A 19,677-nucleotide genomic window follows, 5' to 3' on the forward strand; every position below is an offset into this window, starting at 1 on the left:
AAAGTTGTGCCAAATCCTCATCAGAGAGTTATTCTACGCTGATGGTGCATCCTGAGGAACGCTTTCCGCGGAAATGCATAGACTTTCTCATGTCTGTAAAGAGTTTAGTTTGACCATCAGCATCAGGAAGACAAATGTCATGGTCCAGGATGTTGCCATGCCACCATCACAGAGCATGGACAATGTGGTGCTGGAGGTTGTGGACTGCTTCACATATCCAGGCTCCACAATCACCAGCAATCTGTCACTTGATGCTGAAATCGACACACACAGCGCAAAAGCTGCAGCTGTAATGTTCAAGCTGAGTAAGAGAGTGTGAAACAACAGCAACCTGACAACACCAAAATGTGAATCTACCAAACCTGCGTCCTCAGTGCACTGCCCTCCAGCAGCGAGACCTAGATAACATATGCTGGCAGGAGGAAAGGCTGAAAAGTTTCCACCTTCACTGTCTCAGATGTAGCCCTGGCATCTCTTGGCAGAATAAGGTCACCAATCTGGAGCATGCTAATTCCATCAGCATTCACTCATTACTAATCCAGTGATGCCTGCACTGGATCAGCCATGTTCATCTCGTGGATGATGGCCATATACCCAAAGACCTTCTGTTTGGTGAACTGGCCACTGGATCATGGCCTCGTGGGTATCCATACCACCTCTACAAGGACACTTGCAAACGAGATCTGGAGATGGTGGACATTGACACTGATAACTGGGAGCTAGTCACTGGGGGCTGTGAGCTCTGGAGGCTGACAATTTGGAAAGGCATTGAAAGATGGGGACAGAAACAAAACAGTGAGAAGTGAGCCCAGAGACCAGTGAATTGTGCACCTTCTCAGCCCACTGTCTCCCTCTGCAGCAAATGCGACAGTGACTGCCATGCCCAAGTGGGACTCCTGAGCCACATCAGGCAATGCTGAGCCCAGAGATGACCACCATACTGCCAACCATCATCCTACAAGATGGGAGGCTGCCATTTAGTTAGAACCTACCAAACACTTCTGCAATGACAGCCAGTAGAAACCAAAATCACAGAATGGCTGCAGCACAGAAGGAGGCCATTCAGCCAGTCGTGTCTGTGCTTGCTTCCTGCAAGAACAACTCATCTAGTCCCACTTCCCCGTCATTTATCCTTGTTGCCCTGCAATTATTTCTCTTTAGATAATTATTCAATTCTCTTTGAATGCCTTGAGTGAATCTGCCTCCACTACACTTTCAGGCAGTAATTCCAGATCCTAACCACTTGTTACATTAAAAGGCCTTTTCTCATGTTGCCATTGCTTCTTTTGCCAGTAGGAGGGGGAGTAGGAGAAGAGTTCGGAGCAGGAAGCCACAATCTGTCTGTCTGGCATCTTCAGGAAGCAAAAATGCCCCCCCCCCCACCACACCCCAGTCTTCAGAAGAAACAGTGTGTCAGACATAAAAAACAAAAACAGAATTACCTGGAAAAACTCAACAGGTCTGGCAGCATCGGCGGAGAAGAAAAGAGTTGACGTTTCGAGTCCTCATGACCCTTCGACAGAACTAGAGTTCTGTCGAAGGGTCATGAGGACTCGAAACGTCAACTCTTTTCTTCTCCGCCGATGCTGCCAGACCTGCTGAGTTTTTCCAGGTAATTCTGTTTTTGTTTTGGATTTCCAGCATCCGCAGTTTTTTTGTTTTTATCAGTGTGTCAGACATGCCTGCTTCACTAAGGAGATCCTCACTGAAATCTGCCAGAGAAGAATGAAATCAATCATCCAAAATCATTTGGAAGGAAGATGAAAGCAAAAATGCTCTGGAGGAGAATCACACGGGCTTTGAAATGTTAACTCTGTTTCTCTCTCCACAGATGCTGCCAGACCTGCTGAGTTTTTCTAGCATTTTCATCTTTATTTCATTTGAAAGTAGTTGATACCTTTAAATAGCACTGGTTAGGGGCCCCTTCCTGCTCATGAATGCATGCTCAGCTGTGCAAAGAGGGCATTATATGGGCCATTGAGCTCAAAAATGGCAGCATCAGTGTCAAACTAGCTTTACATGTAGATTGACATCACAATCTGCCTACTCTGCACACTTCCAACAGGTGCTTCCTGCATGCATGCTGACACCTTCACTAAAATAGCTCCAGTGTGGCTTGCACCACTAAAGCAAAGGAGGGAGAAAAGTAAACTGACAGAGTTCTGTAAAATGTGGAATGGTCTATCACTAAATGACTAAACGCGAGATAGCCATCCAAACTACAAAGACCATTCGTTTCCAAGGCAGCGTATCAGCAATCTTTCTTCCCAAGGACAACCCCACAATGGAACAAGCTGCCAAAGGGTATAGTCACAGCATCATCACTTGAAATCTTCAAGACCTGTCCTTAGATTCTTCCCGTTTATAAGTCTTTCATTATCAGGGCTACCATCTCAGCAGCTCATGTCTGATTTAACTAGTGCTAGCCATATAAATTTTGACGTAATGCAGATGTTAGTCTGTTGATGCCGACACAACAGTAGCAGAAGCAAAAATGTGCAGGTGGATGCTGCATTTTCAATGCAAAACAGCACCAAAAAATGGGGTGCTACGGAGCCGAATTTTACGGCCTATAAACTTGAAAGAGAGCTCTTAGATCTTTTGCTATGTTTGGGACCTCATGCAAATGGAGTAAGTTGTTTTTTTTACTCAGATTCATAGATCCTTTCTTCACAAAGGTTTCAGGTTAATACACAGGGATTATGAGCACATCAGGTATGAAGAACACAAACCAACTTCTTCATTTTTCAAAATCTTATGTCTAGCTTGAATCCCTTACCTTCAGATATTCCACTTCAAAGTGTCAAAAAGTACTTAAAAATGAAAAATGAAGGCTATCATTTCTTCCTGGTTTCTTCAGACCTGGAACCAGAAATTTATAAGTCACTAGCAATATGCAGACTTCCCTCAGCACCAACAAACAATCTGTAACTGAACCCGTACTCCACCTGATTATAGCAATCGATGGCCTTAAAGTGACATGCCATGTTGAATACAGCTCAGCCTGTGCAGCAGAATAATGCACTGTGCATTTCATAGCATAATAGTTTTGCCACTATAACAGTGTATTATCTGCATTACTGTGAGTTACACGACCGGACAGCCAAAGTTGTAATCGATATACATGTAAAATAAGAGGTTTTTAATTCACTTCCTCATTTGCTAACTAATCCAAACAAAGAACCTAGACTGACTTGAGAAGAGAATTAAGGAAGAGCTGTGTCAGGTGTACAATCTCCACAGAAGCATTTGAGCTCTGCAATTAGCCCATGAAAGCTAAATTGGCTGAGGAGGCAACTTACTTAAATTAAGTGAGTTAATAATATCCCTCAGCATAATTTCAGGCCTTTCATTTTTAGTTATGGGTTTAATTTCTTTATAAAGTAAACAAATATAAGAAGGTCCAGCAGTGTGAATGAGAAAAATGCCCTTTCCTCTCTGAAATTCAATTAAAGGTGGTAAATTAGTTCAGCACTGGCTCAATCCACATTCGAGCAGGTGGGTGTCTACAGTACAAAACTGTCTATAATTTGGAACTAATTAGCACTAAATTGGAATCTCACTCAGAGATGTCACAAGGACAGCTGGTGTAAAAAAAGAGAAAAATTAATACGGACATTCATCAAGGTTTTGCTGACATATATTCACTTGGCTTTGCTCTAGTGGTTTAAGATTTTATTAGAAATGTTCAACTACAGCTATGTCTTTAACTCACTAGCAGCCATCTTCCATTAGATGTTTATATACATTGACTGCACTGCAATTTGTAGGCTATGTCTGCTCCAAGCCTGTAGCTCAAATAAGCTAATGTACTTATAGCATTACTATGTTTCCATAATACTTCGAATAATGTTTCTAATCAGTAACGTAGTGGAAATTCAATTTAACAATGTGATCCACATTGTCAATAAATTCAACTCACTCTTAAGGGGAACCTTCTTTACATTTAACTGCAATGGTTCTGCCTTAATCTTGTTCTTTAAATGCTCATGGTCGCCAACTAATCATTAATGCACACTAGAGCTCAACTTTAACACTGGACATTCACAGGATTGTCACATGACTATAGTATTCCAAAATAATGCACAAAGAAGCTGTGTTAGCCTCTCAGTCCATTGAAAGATACTTTATCCACAACTGAACATGAGTTTCCTCCATGTTACACATACTAAGCTATTATGAATCCATTGCTAAGTTAGATCAGTTATTTCAATGCCAAACTTGGCAACAGCTTCAGGGACCAATGCTCTCCCAAGTCCTGGGAAGTTTTCAAAGCCTCAAAGGAGCTGGTGCAGCCAACCTAAGATTAGTCAACAACGGCTCACAAGTAGAAAAACAGATGGCATTCATCAAGGTGAGAGATGTAAATGTTGCCAAGTAGAAATTTGTTCGATTTTTGCCATTCGGCACTCCCAAGTCAGATATAATAATGCAAGATGCAAAGTAAAGCTCTTTCTGCCCTGGCCCAACAAGGTGCTTCAAAATAGTGCTGTGGACCTACAGCCACTGAGAACAGCGTTGAGATGTTGTGGTGAAATTTATAAAGTACGCAATGGACTTGACAAGATTCCAAATGCGATAGCTGACATTGTACCGGCTTATGTAGGGAATTCAGATGTAGGAGGGAAATACATGTGTATGTGTTTCAGGATATAACTAGAGAGAGTAAAAATAATGCAAATGAAATCAAGATGCATGGATAAGCAATCAGAAGGGTACTCACTGCATAGGAAGAAACATCAAAGTCCATTATTAATAAAAAAAACAATTTTTTTTGGGGGGTGAGTGTAATTTGATGATTAATCACTGCCACTGCTTGCCTCTTGTGACTCTAACCTCTTGTTGTGTTAATGGTCAGCGGCTGTTGAAAATTTCCTTTCTTGTTTCCCAATGCTGGAAATGCTGCCTTCTATACACACACAGTTTCTTCTTTCTGCTGTGTTTCAGTTAAGACACATGCATCACCGTACATGCAAAGTGGAAATCCTTTAGCCCTTAGAGTCTCCAACCCTTTTAAACCCAACTTCTTGATTTAAAGAAAAATGTCTTGGCTAATCTTCCCATCCCTATTTGTGTCCTTCCCCCTGGAATTTGGCTGCTTCTCTGGGTTAAAAAAAATGTTATCAATGGTACCAATGGAAAATTTCAATAAAATATTTTTTTAAGAAGTATTACTATTTGCTTTTTTAAAAAATAAACCCAACGTGTTGTGTTAAAATGTCAGCTGCCCAATCCCTGTCATTATTCATTGGAGTCCATTGTATGGATGATTTTCTCAATGCTATCTAATGATAGTTTGGGTTAGTCTTCCACTCACATCAATGAGTGCAGAACCAAGGTGGACATTTAGGCAAGGACAAATTCAAGCAGGTGCTTCATGGCAGTCTTGAGGCATATGCTAACCATGATCCAAAAGGTGTCTAACATTTTATTTTTCCAAATATAAATTTTATAGGCATTAAGATGTCTGTGGAATAGAATTAATCTCACTGTTTACAGTGATGTCAGGAAGAGTTATACACTTTCCAACTGAATAGGAAGCAGGAGCAGAAATCGGATTGAATTTTCCCTTCACCTGGTGATGATGGAGCCAATGTTAATGTTGCCCAGCAGAGATTGGTCAACGATACTGACCAAGATTTGTACCCAAGGCCCCTCAATTTGTGTGGCTTAGCACTATCACATACAGTGCATTTATTCATCGAAAGATCAGGGATCAACGTATTTAATTTTATTTTTATAACTGATTGAATATGTTTTCCCCAAGTCTAGGAAAGTTTGAACATGATGGATCTATGGACTTTGTGGGATCTCTCCTTGTTTTAAACAGGGTCTGCTATCAAGGCAGGAGTTGCTTTCTGGATTGATGTGTTGGCGCTGCACTTATCCGCTTCGCTGTTATGTTTTACCTCTGAATCACACAACCCAGAGAGCTCTACTGATAAAAAGAATTGAGGAAAACAATGACACAACAGACTGATATGAAGTAGCACAGACTTTGTTCCAAGGATGACATTTAAGTTTGCTGCTTGTTCCTCTTTTTCACATTGGTTCCTGGTGCTGATGCAACTCCAAATTAACCACTAGGAGGCTTACAGAGATTAATCTCCCTCCCTCTCCTATGGTGAAACTCCAGCTCAGAGAAATTGGGTGAGATGGGGGATTGGGTTACAGCTCTAACATATCTGCTCACTTCATCACTTGCACAAACTAAAACCATTCATGTAATCTTGCATGTTTGAGTTAATATTATGCGTGATGATATTCCACTGATTTAACATAATAGGCTGAGCATCTCTGGCTACACAATTGTTAATATTGTAATCTAACAATGAACAATCCAGCAATTAATATATAATGTGTACAGCTAATATTATTTTCTTGGCATGCAACAGTTCATTTTGTCCTGTAAACGACAATGACTGCATTACAATCATTAATCCTCCAGGCTGGAAATCATGTGACTCAGTAATACAGATATAAAATTGAATAAAACAAGCCCCCATAAAGCTCTTTGATGTTTTCGTGAGCAAAGTAAACACAACATCAGGAGCAGTACTGAACCACACAGACTAGGAAGTTCTCAGTTTCATTTCCAGTCTGTGCTGATTAACCTGATTTAAGCCACACAGTAATTGGGGCGTTAAATTGACATCAGCACTCTTGGACTAGAAAGAGACCAAAAGAAAGACAACTGAAGTTCCTGCACTTGAATGCTTTGCAGTGACTCAGAGTAAGGCTGTAACGATTCTGTGATTTTGTTGTTCTATTTGTTTAGTTAAAACTTCATCCAATGGCCAAACAGCCTCATCAAACTGTTTGTATTTGGCTTCCTCTGTTGGTAAATTTCCTTTGAATTTTGTCTTTTGTTTTATCAGTTTCCCTTTAAGGGGCTGCCTTTTACTTTGTCCCTGACTTTGATCATTTAGTTTATTTGTTTGTGATCTGAAAGAGTTACACAGCTTAGTGACAATATTGTTTATTTCAAGACTTCAAATAAATTGCTTCTTCACATATCTTGAGAATCTAACTTGCAGCTACCTCTTACCATTGAAGGCTACCCTTTCACTCCTTCATCTATCAATGTTTTTAGCCTGACTGTCTCCTTCGAGTCTGTGTGGAACTCAAATAGCTCCTTCACTGTACAAACTGCCTGTAAGGACTTAGTTGGGTCTTTATGCCAAGCATTTATTTTCAATTCAACAACTGTTAATTTGATAAAAGGTGAAGGTGGCTTCCTATCATCTTCTCAAGGGCAATTAGAGATGGGTGCTGGCTTTGCCATGATACCCACATTCCACAAATAATTACAACTACGAAGGGGTTTTATGGGCTGGAATTTGTAGCACAGAAACAGGCCATTTAGTCCAACAGTCTATCTCGATGATTATGCACAATATGAGCTTCCTCACATTTTACCTAATTGCGCCCGATCTACATATCATTCCATTCGTGTTTCTGTGCTGTAAACCCTACCCTATCAAATCAATATTATAAACCTCAGTCAGGTCATCGCTCAGATTTCCTTTTTCTATAGAACTGAGTGCCATCTTGACCAGTCTTTCCTGAGAGTTACAAATTCTCAGTTCTGGTATCATCGTTGTATTTTTTTAAGCTATTTGCCAGAAGTTTTGACTGACCTTTCACCAAAGTTATAGCAGGAAATCAGAAGAATTCCCGTGGAAATTCCTGGCCTCTGTGTCTGTTTCAAAAGCTGTGCAGTTAGAGGTTATAATAAATATTGAAAATTGTTGTTCAGCTTCTGACAAGAGGAAGCTGATCACTGGTAAAATGCCATGCACTTTCTATTTGTGGGGGAGTCTGGAAGCAGAGGTCATAAATATAAGATAATCAGAAGTAAAGCCTACACAGAATTTGGGAGAAACTTCTTTATTCAAAGAGGGGTTAGACTGTGGAACCTGTTACTGCAAGGAGGCAATTAACATAGATGTTTTTAAAGAGTAGCCAGATAAGTGCATGAGGAGAGAGTCATAGGAGGATATGCATATTGAGTGAGATGAAGTAAGATGGGAAGAGGCTCATATACAGCATTAAGTGCCTTCATAAGCCTGTTGAACCAAGTGACCTGTTTCAGTGCTATAAAGTGTACATAAATAGTTCTGTAAATAACTGTTTACGCTGTTTCTCCTGGACTTCTTGAATCTTCTTTCAAAGTTACAGGGAGAATGGGTCCCTACCCCCAAACTGCAAAAATTCTACCTCATTCATTTATGTATAAATTTCAGAGAGGTTACGGTAACTGAGTTACTACTTGACAATTATTTTCACAGGCAGCAAGAGATAGGGCTGATTCCCTAATCAAGCACTTGTGTTGATCAGAAAATTACTGGCCCAAACCTCAGATTTTATATTGATTAATTTAAGTGGATAGTAAGGTTGACCCTGATTGTGAGACCTTAATCAATACTCCCTCTGGCATGTGATGAGGCAACCAGCCTTAAAGTTCAACTGCACATTTATGTGTTGGCATTTTGAGGAAAAAGTATTCTCTTCAGATTTTTATGTCTCTTCAAGTCAAACCGATCAATTATGCCACTGTCTTTTAAACAGAAGACTTTATTACACGCATGAGAATTCAATTTCTGCAGTGTGCTTCGTGGCAATTTGTAGATCTATGAAGAAGCAGCCTCTGTCTTTCTGAGAGCTTGCAATGACTTTCTGTCCTACAACATTACACCACTCACTTCTTAGAGTTGTTATTCCTATTGTACATTTAAAACAAGTAAGGGAGCACTTCACATATCCAAGCTATTGAATTTATTGCCATTTGAGGGTATTATGTACAAGGAGCAAAGGGCATGATGTTTTGCAGATATAGAATTTACTTTTGGAAGATACCAAGGTGTAAAATGGTAAGGGCCTAAATATTTCTGCTTTACTTCAAGATAAGCAGTTTATGGCCTAACACAATGCCAGTTACGTTTCTAATGCATTGAGCACAACTGTTGCATATCTAAAAAGGGAATTATGAAAATAACAGTAGCATATTAGTCTGAGGCTGCTTCACAAAAGGTCTGGATTATAATCGATGACTATGTATTCTATGCACGGACTTGTCCAAAAGCTGAATAATATGCATGAGCCCCAACAAAACAGATCATAGGTGCTTTTCACTCCCTAATTTCTTCAAAGCTGGAGAGTTGGCAAATCTAAACCCCTGGCCTTTTCTTCAGTCGAATTGTCATTGGCACAATACGAACAGCCAGTACGCAGCACAAGGGTTATAAAAAAAAAGACATAATTTTATTCTCCATCCAACAAATAAATTGGCATTTACTGTCCTGGTGACCTGTTATATCAACATGATTGAGCCTGTTGTCGGCAACAGCTGGTATAAGTCCATGGGCGGTATTTTACAGCCACGACGCTTTATGGCCATGTCATGCTGGGGGTGGGGCCATAAAATGCTGCAAGCCATTCAAATGTCCATTAACTTTGGCAGGACCAGAAAATCCCTCTGGTGTGGTGGTGGTGGTGGTGCAGGGTGGGGGTCATAAAATTCCACCCCATGTTCTATCATTCTACCATGTTCAGACTCCAATGTGACTACCTGGCACAATGCCATATTTCTCTCCTTTTCCCTCCATTACTTTTGCTGTTGCCACACAGTGAACATTGATGGCATGTTAACCTTGTGTGAAACACTGGTTTGGCCTCAGCTGGAGTACTGCATCCAGCTCTGGGCACCATGCTTTTGGAAAGATGTGAAGTCATTAGGAAGAGTGCAGAAAAGATTCATGAGAATGGTTCCAGGGATGAGGAACTTCAGGTATGTAGATAGATTGGAGAAGCTGGGACGGTTTTCCTAAGAGTAGAGAGAGGTGATTAGATAGAAGTATTCAAAATTGTGAGGGGCCTAGTCAGAGTAGATAGGGAGAAGGTGTTCCCACTGATGGAAGGATCAAGAACAAGAGAGCACAGATTTAAGGTAATCGGCAAAAGAAACAATGGAGATATGAGGAGAAACTTTTTCACACAACGAGTGGTTAAGATTTGGAATGCGCTGCCTGAGAGTGTGGTGGAGGCGGGTTCAATTGAGGCATTCAAGAGCCAACTGGATGATTATCCAAAAAGGAAGAATGTGCAGCTCTTGATCTCGATCCTTCCATCAGTGGGAACACCTTCTCCCTATCTAATCTGATAGGCCCCTCACTATTTTGAATACTTCTATCTAATCACCTCTGTCTTCCATTAGGAAAACAGTCCCAGTTTCTACAGTCTATCTACGTATCTGAAGTTCCTCATCCCTGGAACCATTCTCATGAATCTTTTCTGCACTCTTCCTAATGACTTCACATCTTTCCAAAAGAGTGACGTCCAGAGCTGGATGCAGATCAACTTGACCCTTAACAAAGACAGTTTGGTCCTTGGTGGAGATTGCTGCTACATCAGCCACATTGATGCACTAGGTCAGGCTTGTCCAATCTTTTCGCTCGGGGGGTTGGGGGCTACAATTCCATTCTCTTCTCACTCAAGGGGCCGATGTGGAAATTTCAGAAAGATAAGGTTTGGCACAACATTAAACATGGATTTCAAAATAAATTTGTGACATAAACAAGAGAAGTAATTGCTGAGCAAAGTAAAGCAATGTCAAAGCAATAAATTGATAATTAAAGAGTAGTTAATAAAGGTCACCATTAGAGTGCGAGAGGGAGAGAATCTGTTTGTCTGGCTCACTCCCAATCTCTTGATGCTCACTCACTCACTCACGCTCACCCATTGTGTGAGTGGTGCGATTGTGGTTTGAGGGGTGAGGGTGAGTGGGAATCCGGCAACTGCAAGTGAGCCAGACACACATACACTTCCCAAACACACTCACCCTCTCCCCTAAACACGCACTCACTCGCTCTCTCCCCCAAACACACACACATATACACTCACACTCACTCTCTCCCACACACACACACTTCCCAAACACGCTCACTCTCTTCCCCAAATACACACACACTCACACTCACCCTCTACCCCCCACACACACATACACTCACTCTCTTCCACACACAAACAGATTCACTCGCTCCCACACAGATTCACTCTCACACACACATACTCTCACTCTTTCCCACTCACACACGCACACTCACTCTCTCCCGCACACACACACACGCTCTCTTCACACACATACACACACTCACTTTCCCACACACACAATCTCCACACACACAAACACATACGCAAACTCCCTCTCCCACACACACACACACTCTCTCCCATACACACGTAGCTCACTCTCTCCACAGACACACACATACACACACTCACTTTCCTAAACATGTGCATACACACACACAAACGCACACACGCACACTCTCCCACACACACACACTCTCTCTCACACACACACACTCAGTCTCTCCCAAACACACACACACACTCACCCCCTTCCCCAAACACACACGCACTCTCACCCCCTTCCCTAACCACACATCCTCTCTTTCCCACACACACACACTCACTCACTCTTTCACACACATAGACTCTCGTGCACACCCACACTCACTCTCTCACACACACAGACACACACACACACACTCACTGTCTCCCACACACATTCATCCACTCCCACACACACTCACTCCCTCACACATTCACTCAATCACACTCTCTCTCTCTCCCCCACACCCCTGGGGAGCGAGTCTTTTCATCCATATCACATACCACCCACCCCGCCACTCCTCCGTCTGCACCATCACATCCAGCTTCTTCCAGCCCAGCAGCGAGTCTCTCCTTCCCCACCCAGCACAAGGCAGCCTCTCTCTCTCTCTCTGTCCTAATCTGTTTCTGGAGTTCACTCGCTGCTGTTAGTGAGTCTATCAGTAGCAAACATGGAAGAGGAGAAGCCTGTGATTGGAGGAGCAGTTTCTTTAAGAATCTCCCACTGCACTTACTGGCATTTTAGAAACTACCTCCACGGGCCACATTGGGGTGTTTCACAGGCTGCATCCAGCCCATGGGCTGGACATTGGACAAGCCTGCACTTGGTGCAATGCTCATTTGGAGGGCTGCACAGATACAACGGTCTGAATATCCTCCTTCTACGCAGCAACAATTCTATGATCCTGCATCACAGCAACACTACTTTAGAGCCTGGCACTGGAGTAGTTGTTCGCCAGTTTAATGGCACCTAAGTAATGCGTAATTATTGATGTTCTGCCATTTTTTAGGGCTTGTCCTATAAAAGCAGAAGCCACCTTAATTTTCTAATAAAGTCTGTTACGTGATAAAAAAAAAGTGATAATTGGTAATTGCTGTGTACAAATGCATCCAGATGGCAGTTAATCCAAAGCTTTGCCACATTTTTTGTGATGAAAATTGTGACCACTCTTCATCTTGCCAACAGGGCTACATGGAAAAGATTCAAGCACCAGTCATGGCTATCGTAGTGGAGGACCAGACTTGCATAACTTCATCTCTTCAGGATTTGTGACACTGGGACGAGGACATCTCAAGGGTACAGTAGAAACCACTTCTTTGCAAAAAGTGCTTCATGCTTATAACCTGCCGTCCACAATCCCGCATGATGCCATGTTTGTGTGCCCATTAGATGGAAAGGGAATTTTAGTGTAGATTGGCAGAGGCACAGGACAATTAAAGTGATTATTTGAGCACACATGCAATAATAAATCTATTTCAGCTTCTTGTGTTGTGATTACAAAGCATGGGATTCATTCAATATGATGCTGGGCTTTGCATCAATAAAACCCATCTAAGTGGAAAGCAATGTTCTGCAAGACTGCAGCCATATTGTAGCAATGCAGTTGCTTGTTTGTATTAAAGATGACATGTTGATGCAAAAAAAATGTAATGCTATGTTGCACTGTGAGACAATAAATATATTTGTTCATAATTTACCAAGAGGAAGATATGAGGGCTTTCAGATTGTGGCTGTGCTGCCAGGAAAGAGGTGTCAGGCACTGGCCAGGCGTTTCCAATTGTGATGGTAGCCACTCTTGTGTGTCTCCTAGATGTTGACAACTGATGTTAAAAAAACAGGGAGGGCAGAAATGTTTTTAAAAAGGGAATTCATGCAGGCTCCTCTATGCATTGCCACAACTGCACTTGGATGTTGGAATCTCCAATTCTGCTTCAGCATGTCTCCAAAGTATAATTGTTGTGCGAATCCCCTGTTTCTGATCACCCCAGTGATTCTCAGAGCAGAATGCTATCCTCTGGCCCTTCCCATGCCAATGCTTCAAGGGCAATATTTCATGCCTTGTCATCCCAGAGATTCCCAGCACTGGACGTCTAACCTTGTGAGTTTGAGATTCCCAGCCACTCCCTCGTGATACCTACACCTTGTGCTCGTAACCCTGGACATGGCTTTGCAGGATTGATGGCGAAACATAAAAGTCACTGCCTACACTAAAGCAAAAATGTAAAACGGTAAGCGAGAGCTTAATTAGCATCTGGAATTGATTTGGTTCCAAATAAGGATGTTTATTTTTTTTTCTACCACACATTATCTTATCTGTAAGTTCACAAATTCATATAGTTATACATAAATAAAATATTTAAAGACAAATACACAGATATGTATGCATATCCAAATGGTTCCATATGCAATTTATCCATTTACAAGCAGTGTGTTTATTGAGGTAGAGGGTCGGTTTATTGCAGTTTCTACATTTATTGAGACTTTGTAGGCAGATACCATGACAAACATTCTGTGTTTGGTTGCTGCCAGTGAATCTTCGTCTTGTTCTGTGGATCATCATATTACAGACAACAGTGTTGATTAAAGCACGTTTCCTGAAAGAGTGTTTTTATGAGCTGTTTAAATGCCTATTAGAGCACTGTGATTTGCTTGATTAATTGTGAAGAGAATGAATGGACAATCAATTAAAGGCAGAAACCAAGGTTTCCATTTTACTTCTGCCACTTGCACCATCAATCCTTTACCTTATCCGCCCTAACACTACTTCAGTCTTCTATGCAAAACACTGGACACAATTATTAGATATTTTGCTGAGCAAAATGTAGAGATTTTACTGAGTTTCAGAATTTCCCACAGCACATAAAGAGCGATTTGAAAAATATCTCACCAAGATTTAGTCAGCCACATTGACTTCCTTGCATGCCAATGCTTATTTGTTCTTAATAGGCAGATTTACAAAAGAACAGTGGATGAAAAAAAAACCCTCACAAGCAGAACTCCTCCAGTTCCAATAAAGAAGCATTTGGAATCTAGTTCACGTCAGAATGAAGAAGCAGAAAGCATTTCATTATCAATGCAGTGGACCAAGAAAGCTTGTTCTGTCAGCCTGACTAGAAATTAACATTCCACATTGACATTCTAACTAAGGGAAGAGCTGCAAAGATCAATTTACACAGGGATTTTTAAAATTTATGTTGGGTGATATGTAGTAATAAGGATGATGCTAGCAACGAATGATCAGCCCTTTGCTGGGAAAATGAAAACACGATGGAAATAGTCTCATTTATATCTATATTGCACTGCTACTACGGCAAGTGAGCTAGAACAGTTTTCATACTGATATTTTCACAATTGCCAATTACATGTGTTTCATCAGGGCCACAGAACGTAACATCTCTTTGAAAGCTTGGGTTTCACAGCCATAGTAGGTGAGCATGTAAACGGGCTGTTTTATAAAGTTTTTCTGCTCGTAAGTGCAGCCGTCAGTCAAAAACTCTGAAATACCGGAGAACCTTATTGAAGAGCATTCACTTTTCCAGCACCGTGGGCTAATTTACTGTTGTGCTGTAGGTGCTACTAATGAATAAATTCATCAGCTGCCTTCTGCTCCTTTGGATCCTGAAGAAAGGAATGAAGATTGACAAGGATATGTTTCTGACATGTTCTGGCTCCAAAAGTTAAAATTTTAAGATAATCAAACGCCAACATTTGTAATCCCACCACTGAAATGGGACAATGGAGACAGGGGACCAACAAGAAAAATATTATCAGGTTAATATATAGTACAATAGTTAGAAGTAAGCAAAATGTTACATTAAAACAAAAGGAAGGCTGAGACAGTAAACAGGGAAAAGAGGCTAAGAATGTAACATTTTGATTTAGGGCGTTTGTTTTTATTAGTGTAGGATTAGATCACAGTAATAATTTGATTCATAATGCTTGAGTAGTTTTGTCATGGGAATATTGCACATCAAAATATGGTGAACCTCCATGAGAGAGATCAATAACTAAACCAATAACTGACACACTTCCAGTTAGAGATTGGTGTTCCCAGTATTATTTACAAAGAGCTGCTATTTCAGCAAGTTTTATCAGTGTACCTGAGCCTTGCTGAGTCCAAATCTGATTTTTGGCCTCTGCTAATTGGCTAGCCTTGAGCACAGTGGTGATCAAGCACTGCAATCGTCTTTAGTATTCCCAAATTCATCAAGTTTCCCACTGCTGATTGCTATCCAGGGCCATCAGATCAAAGTGTGCATGGGTGCATATTACACAAGGCTCGGTTTGGACTTTGGCATCATATTCTGCAGTCTTCCTGATTCCACGAAAATCTGGCCCCCAATCACTTGGAAGAGTTATCTTTCTTTAACCACTAATTCGCGGATTAAATAAGAAACGTAACTAGGCCTGTCCTACAGTCCTCAAGTGTCCAGTTGGCAAAACCAACATTCATTCAAAGTCTGTTGAATTTTTAGATGTCTTCTCTAGCTGACTGCAGTAAAAAAAAAATCTAGATAATGTTTAATTCTTATATTATTTTTGTCCGCATTTCCTTTGTGAGTCTCACACGCATGTATTAATGATTTATTCCTTCAACCATGCCAATACCCCTCATTGTTCATGGCTGGCTCAAAGCTTTTTGAGGTTACTCCTTCATGCATTTCATTTCTTGCTGCCTGGTGGTGTCTTATCTCAAGACTCAACCACTCCATCCTGCTGATCGCATAGCAACCCAAGATTTGTCCTTGGTTACCAAGCTGCTCTTGCCTGACAGATAACGTTCTTTTACATTCCTATTTCTCAGCTTGTACTTTAATATGGTTCAAGCATCATTAAGGTTCTCCTTGTTGTTAGGGAGGGTTAAAACAGGTTTTCCTTTCAAAGCGCAGTGGTAAGTAATTTGTACCAGTAGAACTATAAACCAGCAAAGGTTGCGGAACTGACTGGGGGTTGTGGGGAGGTGTGGGGGTGGTGGAAAGAAAATAAGATGCATGAATGTTCCAATGTTGGGATCAAAAGATTAACAAGAATATTTATCAAAGGTCACGACAAATTTTTATCCCTTTAATCTTATCAAAGATCAGCTTGAAATTGATCACTGGTTTGAATCTCAGAGTGAATGGTGCTTAAATTTTGCTCACCAAACTTTCTCATATAAACCAGTTTGATGATACTATTATTTGCACTGCCAGTCTGCCATCAGATCCACTGAAGCAATTGAGCAAACAAATTAATATTTACATGCCAAAGGTAAAATCATGCAGCAAAGCCATTAACTAACAATTGTTTATTAATCTTGGAGTTGTAGATAGCAGCAATTGAAGTTATAGATTAAGTAGAAAAATAATCAGTAGATAGGGTTAATTCAGAAGTCTGTGGCACAGTTGGTAGCATTCCTACCTCTGGGCCAGAAGTCCCACATCAGGACTTGATGGCCACGGTAGGTGCGTTCGTAACTTGGCTAAACAGGTTGATTATCAGCCTATAAATCCTTCCAGTATGGCAGGTGGTACAAGAGGAAGAGTTTGCTTGTCTGCCATACTGCAGTACTTTGCCTAGCATGGACCAATCCAATGACAGTCCATGGTTACCAACACCTTCTTAGGTCATGGTACCTGGAGGAGAAGGATTAATTGACAAAGGGTGGAATTGTCCCAGATTTGCACTAAGTGTGGTACCATTTTTCCTACCAGCCACAGTGGTGGCTTTTCAAGACATATCGTCCTAAACCAGCCGCATCAATTATGTATTCCTGGGACACACGCTGCTCTGATTCACCTGCCATGCTATCACCTCGTCACTTCATCACGCCGGGCACCACATTAAAAGTACAGCTGTGCTCAGTGCTTCCAGCCCAGGACTGCAGCAAAGAAGACATGGCCACAAAAGGCAAGACACCTGCAGGCTTTGAGTGCCTTTTGGACACCATGGTGGCCCACTGTGATGTCCTCTAACCCTGCCTGGCAGGTGGGACAGCAACATTACCACTCAGGCTTGGCAGGCAATGGCAGGAGTGATCAGTGTTAGTGCTGCACAGAAGAGCTTGGCTGTCCAATGCAGATAGATGATGAATGATCTCATCCATGCTGCCAAGATATGGCAACCATCTCATCACTCTAAACTCACACACTCTAGCCCATCACACATTCACTGGCATCTCACTCACTGCCCGCTCAAGGGACATCACCACCCATTCTCACACACATGCCCACACATCTCCATCTGGCCTCATCTCCTCTGGAGATTCCTCCTCAGCCCTCACCATCTTGAGGCCACTAGCACAGATCAACATGTGCCCCTCACACACACCCTGGGATACCCTCCTTCCCCAGTACAGCCCTCGCCCTGCTGCCTCTTCCCTTGCCTGAGGCCAGTTCTCCCCCTTCCCCAAGCAAGCCCTAGTCCTGCAGCCATTGAAAAGCCACCTATATATGGCTGTTCTAGTAGGTAGAGACCTACCCTTGAGCCACCCTAGAAGTGATATGTTGCTGTCTGTGAGTCCTGGTGTTGATGACTGCGAGTGCTGCCCGAAGCAAGGTAGGCAAACAAACCTTGAAGTCCTAAGCAAAGTGCAGGCATCACTTGTTGTTGTTGTGAAACATGTCGGTTTGTTTTCCCGTCAATGTGGACAGATTGGGAGTGGGGTGGTGGGGGGAGGGGGGCAGGGTGGAGAATGAGACCAACAGGCTGGCCTTATAATGATATGCTGATATATTACAATGAGGTTCCCAACGTCCGATTGCGGGCAACATGGCCCACCATTGGTGGGCGTAGAGGACAATTGCAAACTGGTTTTGCGACGTCATGAAACTAATTTTTGGCTTTCTCACCAAATTTCCCACTCACGGCACCGGACACGCCCGACACCAGTGGACAGGGAAAATCCCGGCCAAAGTAACAAAGGTTTCAAAGTTATGTCCCTGTCATTCAGCATCAATCGCTCGCTGATTATGAATTCACAGAAGGGAGCAGTGTCCAGATTGACATAATTTGGCAGAATTCTCTAAAATGTTTAGGTATAAGTGGCCCTGCTCTGTTTATAGCAAGAAAATTAACCAATTTCCACCAGTTTCATGCTGAAACATGCATGTCATGCGAATTTCTTCAATCTCGGTACTACTTCCTAAAAATGTCTGCTGAAAATTCCCTGTGGGTCATTTACACGACCCCGTCTCTGTACAGAAGATCAGCTCACACCAGTTTCCTGGATTTACAGGAGTAACGGGCTGAGGTAGGCTGGCACCCAAAATCTTCGGGTCAGCACGGCTACAAGTCACCTGATATCAGTGCGACAGGTTTGGATCTTGACAGCAGTTTGATTCACAATAGTATTTTTAAATCTTTTCTTACTGCAACCTGCATTTTACTTAAGCCAAGTGCCATAGATTTAGTGCAGCCTGAACCTCCAAATAAATAGACACATGAGGTTGCCTATTTCCTCCCTAAGATGCTCAGTTCTTTGTTCACAAAGGGTTTCACACAAATCAAATAAGGCAGGATATCTTCTTATCTCCCTTAATGAGCCATTTCTGGGACCGATGTCCTCATTGCCTGCCTTCTGTCCCTGTTGAGGAATATTTTATTACCTCTGTCACTGCAAGTGGGTGGAGGTCATATTTTCACCCCTGTTAGCCTGTTCGTCTGTGAACAATATACCTCAAAAATGAATGGTTGGATTTTCATGAAGCTTGGTACATAGCCCAAGGAAGAATTGAAAGCAAGCATACAAGTTCAGCAGGTAATAGAGAAGGCAAATGGAATGCTGGCCTTTATTTCAAAGGGAATGGAGTATGAAAATAGGGAAGTCTTGCTAAAACTATACAAGGCACTGGTTAAACCACACCTAGAATACTGTGAACAGTTTTGGTCCCCTTATCTAAGGAAAGATACACTGGCATTGGGAACAGTCCAGAGAAAGTTCACTAGGTTGATCCCAGGTGTGGAGAGATTTTCTTATGAGGAGAAGTTGAGTTAGTTGGGCCTGTACTCATTGGAGTTTAGAAGAATGAGAGGCAACCTTATTGAAACATATAAGATTCTTACGGGGCTTCACAGGGTAGGTGCTGAGAAGTTGTTTCCCCTTGTGGGAAAGTCTAGGACCAGGAGGCCTAATCTCAGAGTAAGGGGTCGCCCATTTAAGACAGAGATGAGGAGGAATTTCTTCTCGCAGAGGGTAATGAATCTGTGGAATTCTTTACTGCAGAGGGCTGTAGAGGCTGAGTTGTTAAGTATATTCAAGGTTGAGATAGACAGATTTTTAATCAGTAAGGGAATCAAGGGGTATGGGGAAAACGCAGGAAAGTAGAGTTGAGGATTATCAGATCAGCCAAGATCTCATTGAATGGTGGAGTGAACTTGATAGGCCGGATGGTCTACTTCTGCTCCTATGTCTTATGGATTATGGTTTTGTGAAGACGTGGATCCAGATGCTGGATTTTTTAAGGCTCAAGTAACATTGGGAGATAGAGTGCATCGACTTTTTAAAAAACTGTTGTTGATTG

General features: G+C 41.9%; 1 protein-coding gene across 1 annotated transcript in view; it reads left to right on the forward strand.

Moving 5' to 3' along the window:
* LOC121293867 (protein shisa-6-like) overlaps positions 1-19,677 on the forward strand; it is a 521,308-nt gene that overhangs the window by 121,061 nt on the left and 380,570 nt on the right. The window contains exon 3 of the mRNA XM_041217286.1: positions 12,362-12,472. Within this exon, the coding sequence (XP_041073220.1) occupies positions 12,362-12,472 (111 nt within the window). The remainder of the gene's footprint in view (positions 1-12,361; positions 12,473-19,677) is intronic.

The sequence above is a fragment of the Carcharodon carcharias genome, chromosome 22 (genome assembly GCF_017639515.1).
Source record: "Carcharodon carcharias isolate sCarCar2 chromosome 22, sCarCar2.pri, whole genome shotgun sequence".
NCBI classification, from domain to species: domain Eukaryota; kingdom Metazoa; phylum Chordata; class Chondrichthyes; order Lamniformes; family Lamnidae; genus Carcharodon; species Carcharodon carcharias.